General features: G+C 38.6%; 1 protein-coding gene across 1 annotated transcript in view; it reads left to right on the top strand.

Moving 5' to 3' along the window:
* Nucleotides 1-518: 518 nt before the first annotated feature.
* The window catches only part of cabp7a (calcium binding protein 7a), a 47684-nt gene continuing 38991 nt past the window's right edge, over nucleotides 519-9211 (top strand). The window contains exon 1 of the mRNA XM_065250942.2: nucleotides 519-1469. Coding sequence (XP_065107014.1) covers nucleotides 1361-1469 — 109 coding nt within the window. The 5' untranslated portion in view covers nucleotides 519-1360. The remainder of the gene's footprint in view (nucleotides 1470-9211) is intronic.

Genomic DNA, 9211 nt, shown 5'->3' with positions numbered 1-9211 from the left:
CATTCATTGGTAGGCACTTGTGATTTTATATAAAAAAAGAAAAACTTAAACTTGGAAAGACATATTGGACAGGACAGGGTGTTTCTGAGCCACTACTTGTATACTCTTTTGCCCCACACAGCACTTTCCCAACACCAAAACAGTACTTTTAGGACATACAGGTATGCGAACTAGAAAAAAAGACCAAAAAAGTCAAAGTTCATGTCAACATTTCCTTTTAGCTTTACCTTCTATAGATACTTTGATGTATTGGTGCACTCTCGTCTATTACATTACGCCATATTTTGCGGTTTTAAAGGGGCATTCAAAGAGACACGTTCTTGTGTGCATGCTGCGTTTTTGTAACGCGTCAGATGCACGTTTCTAAACAGGCGCGTCAATTTAAACACTTAAAAAACCGAACTCTATATTTTCAAAGTTTAAGTTCATTATGCACCGTCAAACAATTCTGAATGCTAAAAAACGCGTCGTGTGTTAACGCCCCCAACACCTGCAAAGCGCGCGCGGACGCGGCAATCTGTGGGAAATACCGCGTGTAGAGAGCAGCTCAGCCTAAATATAGATCAATCTCAAGGGAATCCGGACGTTCCTCACATCCTTATTTTCGTGTGAAGTTGGATAGCTTATTCTTTTGCATCTCAAACCTATACATCGCAGTTTTAACGAATTTTGCCATTCTTCTGTATGTTTCCATTTAATTTCAAGAGAAACATATGGTAATATCAAACATCTACACGCGCATTTCGAAAACGCATGGTTCCTACATACAGTAGGAATTACCAGTGGCGGGCACTGGATCCAACAAGTGCATACGCGAAGCTCGACTGCGTCTCAAGAAGCGTTTTACGCAGCAAACACTCAGATGGAGACGTCTGCCTAAAGAACTGGTTTCGAATCGATCTATTCACCAAACGGATCACTTACCAACGCGCACATACTTTGTCGCAGTAATAAAACGCGCGTTTGTACAATGCGTGCGCGTCTGCTTGTTGGATGGAGCCGCCGCAGTTGTTTCCCCCCGCTGGCTTACATATAGCTTCAAGATTTCTTCTTTGCTCGAATTTAAGCTCTGGCATCTAGAACAGCCGTAACCTGCGAATACTTGTTCATTCTCACACCTGGTCTTTTGGAGAGCGCTGCGCAATAGCGCACGCTGCGAGAGTACCATCGGACCTTTCCATGGATTTCTCTCTCTCTTCTAGGATCACAGTCTTTTCTCTACGCTTCTTCAGTGAGGGTTTTAGTCTGATCTGATGAACGAAGGCTTTTGCAGCCACTCTAAAAAGTGAAAAAGTTCTGCTGTACTGCAAATCATATATGAGGATCGATACACGAGTGCTGTCCAACACAGACCGCAGAAATGCCTATGCATCCGGTGACTTCCACTTTGATGTACCGGGGAATCTGCACCATTCCAGATATCCTTTCATATCGGGCACCGGTCAACCTTCCCGAGGATGAGGTTGAAGGTGAGTGAAAAAGTCCTGGTGGTATGTGAACATCTATTGGTTTTCAGATAAATGTGTACGTCAAGTAAATGAACACTGAATTCTTGGGTCTGTTCCGAAATAGACGGTAGATGTTTTGCGCACCTGTTTGATGTCTTAATGACCCAGATATAAGGAGCAAGATATGTTGAACTTGATAGAAATGTTTTGTTTTATATAGATGTTCTTTTCATAAAGCAGGATTTAGCAGTATGAAAAGAAAAGTCTACTTTAAACGTCTCGTGTTATGCGTCTTCGTATCACTATGATGTATAACAATGCACACGTAAGACATGTGTTTTATGGAAAGTGGGTTTATTATATATCAGAATGAAAATATTTTCATATTACGCAGCAATTTAGACTCTAATTTTGATTAGTGATGCAACTTTATCCTTGATGTACTGTAAAAAGTCTTTGCCATACAGTTTTACTTTTATATGTGTAATGCATAGATGATCTTGTATCCCTCAATTTACCTTGATAAACTGTCATATAAATATCATTTGTGGTCCTAGTCACAATTTCATACAGTGTGGATCTGTATTGTGAATGCCAAACTTTAGATGGGAACATTTACGTTTGATATGATCCATTAAAGTTACTTTCTATTACATTTGGACTGATTGCGATCAGTGTTTTATCCGTTCAGAATTGAGTCCAGTTTTTTTAGAGGGGATGTTTTCTTTTTGAAGTCACTGCAAATCTAGTCAAACAAAAGACCCATGTGCCTTCAACCATATAAAAACCTTACCATGATGCTCAGTCTTAATAAACTTTATCACAAGAAATAAGGATTGAAAGGTCACATTTAGATGTGAATGCAGCTACACATCCGAAAAGAAATCATAGTACTGTATGTGTAATATACCACCCTCACCGAGAGGATATATATGATGCGGCAAAGCTACTGTAAAATATCAGGCATCAGGTTTTATCCCTGCACCATTTCTGCCTTTGCGCATATTTGCTCAAAACCAGACTAAAATAAGCATACTTCACCCATTAAATTGCTCTTATTAGACAGAGAAACAATACAGTTGCCTCACGCTGATAAAATAGGCCAAGTTTATTCTCGTCCTAAGGATGTTTAGTTGTTTATTAATGAATCTTGAATCATAGCCGCATTTTACTTTGATCTTGCTGATGTGTGTAACACGCTGGGGGCAGAAACCGAGACGCAATTTGGGATCTGGATTCATGCGTCCTTATTGGCAATTTTTAGTTAGTCATAAGTTCAAGCGTATTAAGAATGAAGACGGTGGATTACAGCCCAAGCGAAGATCAAGGAATTCATTATCAGGCTCAAGTTCAAGAACACTTGAGGTCTGGCTAATCTAAAGACATTATCTCATGATCGCATGCTCAGACACTCAACATCTTAACCGGCTGTTGTAACACAACAAAGTTTCATTCCATTTAATAATTACTTAGTTATAACCAATCATGCACCACGAATCAAACTCTAGAGTTGGACTTTTTGTTTCCACTATAAACCAATCCATATACATTTACACTGTTCATTTACATTACATGTATGCATTTGGCAAATGCTTTTGTCCTTTTAGTGACTTAAAGGGATAGTTCACCCAAAAATGAAAATTTTGTCATAATTTTCTCACTTGCAGGTTGTAACACACCTGTATATATTTCTTTGTTCCGATGAACACAAACGAAGATATTTTGAAAAATGTTCATATCCAAACTAAAGTTTTGTTTATATTCGCGCTTTGGTCTGCAACGCGAGCCTCTGCTGTTTCAAAAAACAGACGAGGCGTTTATAGTTGACGCACTCACTGTTGCACTATTCGTTGAACCACCAGGGGGCGACACGAGCAATCAAGTCAAAAACAAACATAAAGGTGCTTTTCGGATGCGGAGCCGCGCGTAACACAGTCTCACCCCATGGCGTCAATATTTGACGACACTTGACCATGCGTCAATATGTTGACGCGGAGGGTATACCTTTCGCGTCATTTTTTGACGAACTGGGGACTTCAATACTATTATGTCCGTTGCATTCTCTTTCCTATTTTCTTACCATTTTCGCGTCGGTTTAGGGTTAGATTACGCAAAATTAAACAGTGTACGCGAAATTAAACAGTTGTCACCTGGCGTTGGGGTTAGAGTTAGGTACGCGAAATTAAACAGTTGTCACCTGGCGTTGGGGTTAGAGTTAGGTTTGGGTAGGGATGTCATTATGCAAATCTAACCCTAAACCGACGCGAAAATGGTAAGAAATAGGAAAGAGAATGCAACGGACGTAATAGTATTGAAGTCCCCAGTTCGTCAAAAAATGACGCGAAAGGTATACCCTCCGCGTCAACATATTGACGCATGGTCAAGTGTCGTCAAATATTGACGCCATGGGGTGAGACTGGGTTGCCGCGCGCGGTTACAAAAATTGCAGTCTTGCGCCCAAACGGGCACGACCGCCCACTCCACGTTGATGTCATTTTTCCCATGCGCACCAAGGCGCCCATGCGGACGTGTCGAGTATAAACATAGTTTTATCATGATACTATGAAAGTGAATGGGGCTCACGAAGGGTTTGGTTACAAACATTCCTCAAAATATCTTCCTTTGTGTTCATCAGAAAAAAGACATTTATACAGGTTTGTAACAAGATGCGAGTGAGTAAATTATGACCGAATTTTTATGTTTGGGTGAACTATATCTCTAATTTAAATACATTATGCAATGCTCTACCAACTGAGCTACTGTTCAGCGTTCATACTCTATCCCTATTACTAATAAACATCTGTGATGTTTTTTTATCCAAGATGCATTCAGTAAAAACCTTTAAAGCTCAAGTGAAATTGAGTTAATATGCAATTTGGTTATTAATTGTATCAGTACGTATGTTTCCTGGAATCGAACCTACAGCCTTTTGCACTGCTAATGCAATGCTTTACCGACTGGGCTACAGAAGCGTCACGCAGAGGGAATTATCCAGATGCCAACTGCCCTTGAGACCGCGCGCCACACGATCTGTGCCACTGCTTGACATTCAAACACCAGGCTTGTTTGGTTCATCATTAAAATGGGTTGGCAGGAGGAAATAAAGCAGTGATTAGATTTGGTGCTGTGGATGGATTTCATCAGTGAGCTCATTGTCACGGGAAAGTGTGGCTGATATTTGCTGTCTGCGAGAGCACGACAGCTCCTCTTGATCAAGGGCGCCCCGACAGCCCATCCTGGACCGATGCACTGATGTTTTACTAAAGGCTGTACAGCATTTCTCATATAGCTTAAATTAATATTAAATAAAAACAAGCAAAGTTGTGTTGACACAATTCACTGTCAGAAAACAATGGTAAATAGGTCCTTAGCTGTCACTGGGGCACTACCATTTTAAAAAGTACACCTTTGTGCCTAAAGAGTTCATAATAGTAGCTCAGAGGTACATATTGATACCAAAAGATATGTATTAGGACAAAATATGATTGAATATTTATGACTTTTTTAAGGGTATTGCCTCAGTGACAGCTTGGGATCATAGTAGAAGTCTGCAGGGTTTTGAAAGTGCATTTCTGTTGTGGTATGTGTAAAAATCATTATTTATTTAATGTCCAAGAGAATAATTTACACAAGTTTTTCTTATTTAGAAAGCCATGCTCAAATTTCCCTTCTTTGCCTTTTGAAAATTGGTTTATTACGCTGTAAAATTTTACAGGCTGGGTTTCCTGATAAATGTTGCAAATTATGCTTATAAGAATGCTATTTGTTATCTTATGATACAGTGCCTGTTTTCCAAACCAGCATGTACATTATTATGACAAAGGGCTTATGCATAGTTTTGAAAAAACAAATGACCAAGCGTTGGTCTAGATTTGTGGTCTAGGGTAGTGGTTCTCAAACTGGGGGCCTGAGATGGGGCCTGGGACGCCCCAGTTAAATGATATTTTATAAAATACATTAATTTATCATAAACTCTGTGTAATTAAACCAACTAACCAAAAGCACCACATATGTTTGTTTAATTAAAATTTTATTTTTTGAATGTTTTATGTCATACATTTTTTGGGGGGGCCATAAAAGAATGCATGCCCAAAAGTTTGAGAACCACTGGTCTAAAGTTACAATTGTCACTCATTAATAATCTTTTCCTCTAGTTAGCACATTTAGTCAGTAATAGCATTTCCATTACCCTTCAAATTGAAAATACGCCCAGTGGAAAAACGCCAAAACTCCCATATATATCGCAAAAAAGTTTTTATTTATGAGGTGGATTAAAAAAGGAATATATTGCAAAACTGCAACACAAATAAGGTGTGTTCAGCTTCATACGGCGCTGAGCAGACCGATCGGTGGCTGGCTTGAAGCAGTGCATGCCGGTTAGAAATTTTGTCTGACTTGAGCTGGCAACGACGGCATGTGACGTATGTCATTAAAGTCCCGCAAAAGCGATTTGCGAACAACCGGGATGGCTCCGAGCGGCTGATGACGACACAGCTGATGTACAGAGGGAAAATGCTTTATTTTGAGATCAAAAACAGTGTTTTCTTCCATTTAAAATACAATTAGAGTCCATAACCATCACATATATGATGCAAATTACATTAAAAGACAAAATGCTAAATAAATATTATAAAATATATAATGAAAGTAGTGGTCCCCTGGAGTTGTGTCAATGGTGTTACCGTTTAACCAAAAAGCTCTTATTTTTAAATCAAAATCACACTGATGACATCACTTGACTTCCTTCTTTCAATTTCCTGGAGATCTATGAAGAGACGCCCATATAAATCCACTGTCTCTTTTCAGTTATCAGAAATCTTCTCATTTATCTCATGATTTCATACGAAGCTTTTAGTTTAAGTCACTGGTATGACCTCCCTTATTGTTTGGGAATTGCAAAAACTAGAATACAAATGGATCAAACTACTTAATTTAGTGAATATACAATGATTGACAACATGTGGTTTGATACTTTGCAGCAGAAATTTTGTAAAATGCAGTTTTCATGAAAATTGTCACTGGTGTTACTGTCATTGGTGTTACCTTCCTTATGGGTAACAGCAGTGAAGATCAGTAACACCAGTCACTGGTGATTTGTTGTGTCACTGGTGTTACTCTGTTTTTTTTCTTTCACATTAAATACAATCTTTTACATGTGACATGATGAGACATTTAAATTTTTTGGATTCTGCTACACTTAAGAATGAAGCTTTAAAGCTAATTTTTTTATAATATAATATTTCACCTTTAATATTGCTGAAGAAGTAAGGTAACACCAGTGACAAAAAAGAAATACATTTTAAGACATCTTGCCATACCAAAAGTGGACGTTTCTGTAGAATGACCCATTTAAAGGTCACCTGATGTGCGTAGAGGTCACATGATCCTTCTTTAAAGATAGGTGTGTTCGACTTCATGCAGCGCTGCGCAGACCGATCAGCGGCTGACTTGAAGCAGTGCATTCCGGTTAGTAACTTTGTCCGACTTAAGCTGGCGCTGCAGGCACGTGACTGTGTCATATGGTTTTTAAGAACCGCGAGAGCGTTTCGAGGGTAGCCGGCTAGCTCAGCCGGTGCAGCTTCTCCAGAGCGGCTGCATGGAGTTGTGATGACGTAACAGCTTTACGTGATTGGTCGCCTCACTGATGACAACGATCACCTGCGTTTCAAGTTTAATCCAACCTTTAGTTCCACTAATAAACATTATAAATTCATGTTTTAAAACAGGAAAAAAACACTTTAATATGCTTAAATATGTTGTATTGTGTCGTGTAATAAAATAAAAATGAAAATAACTCTATTGGTATTTTAATAATATAGGCTTGTTTCCCGTTATTTTCCGGTATACAGTATAATCAGCAATTAAAATATTTGAAATAAAATGTTTCTGGTTGGAACTTTTTATTAAAATGTTTGTTTTTATCAAATTCAGCATCTAATTCACTTCATTTGCGATTAAAAACAAGGAAAAACGGCGCACGGCTACGGCAAGCAGCAGGTGTCCGGCTTGATGGCTCCGTCTTCAGTTCCCCCCCTGACTACAAGCGGCAAACCTCACAAATCGGTCTGCGCAGCGCCGGATGATCTCGAACACACCTGATGCCTTGTACGTGGCTACCCCCTAGATAAAATGGTCTTTCTTGCCATTGTCGCTTGGATAACATGCCTGTGTCTCCTTCGATTAAACACTGTGATAAGTAATCTTCCCAATCAGTTAGCATGAATTTTGGAATGATTGATTGCGAGAGGGAAAATTATGGTTTAGTCGCATAACACAGAATAACGGAAACACCATAATTCTGTAATCATTTTTTGACATTTGAAAATTTTGCGAAAGCAGATCTGTAATGGAAACCAGGCTACGGACTTCTTATTTTCGAATACTTCGATTTTTAATCCAGTTCATCAGTAACATAGTCAAACCAATTTTATGAACTGAATCAAATGATTCATTTAGAAATATAGACATCACCACTCCTTTTTTAATGAACATTCATTGTGTCAATAAGAGTCAGTGGATGTCACGATTTTGACTTCACAAGACTGTAAATATGGTTATATATGGTGTTTCAGTTCAGTGTCCTTTTTAAAGATTTCTGAAAGCTCCAGTTCTGTTCATTACACTGCATAGAAATTCATGAACTTTCCATTTTTGTTCCTTTGAATAAAGACGGTCATACAGGTTTGGAGTAAATACAGTGTGAGTAAATAGTTTTCGGGTGAGCTGTTCCTTTCAGTCACGATGATGAATGGTCCGAGTGAAATAAAACACGTTTATTCTGTTGTTTACCTGCAAGAGCAGCATCATGGTTTGGTTAAATTCTGCATGTAGTGAAATGTTTTCCTCTCTGTGTGTTGGTAAAGAGAGATCAAACAGCTGTTTGGCATGCAGAGGTGTTTAGAAATAGACACACAAACAGAAGAGTGATTCACTCGAAGGTGTCTCACTGACAGACAAACAGCAGAGCAAACAAACATTCAACCAGCCGACTTCAGCTTTCTTTTTTCTCTCCCTCCATCATATTTCCCTTCCCACAAACTCACTGGTTCAGAAACGAGTGGAGATGGAGTCGAGAGCTGTATTGATGTTTCGCATAACAACTTTTATCTTTCATCATTGATATTTTTCATATCACATCTTAGTTTTGTGAACAGGTTGTTATGAGTAGGTTCGTGTGAGTCAGCGTGAAGACTTTGAGAGTTTAGTATATGTTGTACTTTATGCTGTGTGAGGTATCGTCTCCGATTTAAAGTGGATAGTTGTCTCCATTTCGAAGTGTGCAGAACAGATAAGCAGTACATTTCTATTCATATGTTTTTTAATAACAACACTTGTTGAATCCTTTATGATCAGATGAAGCTGAGAAAAGCAAAATCCAACAAAGGTAGACTTATTATTTTGTCATATTATTTTCTCTTACCCTGTATTTTCTCTTGGCTGGTAGAGAAGTTAACTGACCAGTAAGCTTTTCACGTAAGATAAAATCTGATATTAAGAGAGATCATCAAAATATTGAATCTAACATTCAGCCTGATCTCACGACAATTTGTACATTTTACGAGTTCGCTAAATCGTATGAATGCATACTAGGGGTGTCACGATTCTCCAAATCCTCGATTCGATTCTAAGGTCACGATTTGATTCAATTCTCGATTTTTACCTTTTTAATTTTTTTGAAAGCACAAAAAAATGCTATGCCATTTTTAGACTAGACTTTTATGAAATATAATATCTGACCTTGAACCCGAAGATGCCCTGCCATG

This window comes from Paramisgurnus dabryanus, chromosome 5 (assembly GCF_030506205.2).
Source record: "Paramisgurnus dabryanus chromosome 5, PD_genome_1.1, whole genome shotgun sequence".
In the NCBI taxonomy this organism is placed as follows: domain Eukaryota; kingdom Metazoa; phylum Chordata; class Actinopteri; order Cypriniformes; family Cobitidae; genus Paramisgurnus; species Paramisgurnus dabryanus.
This window is presented reverse-complemented; position numbering and strand designations above follow the sequence as displayed.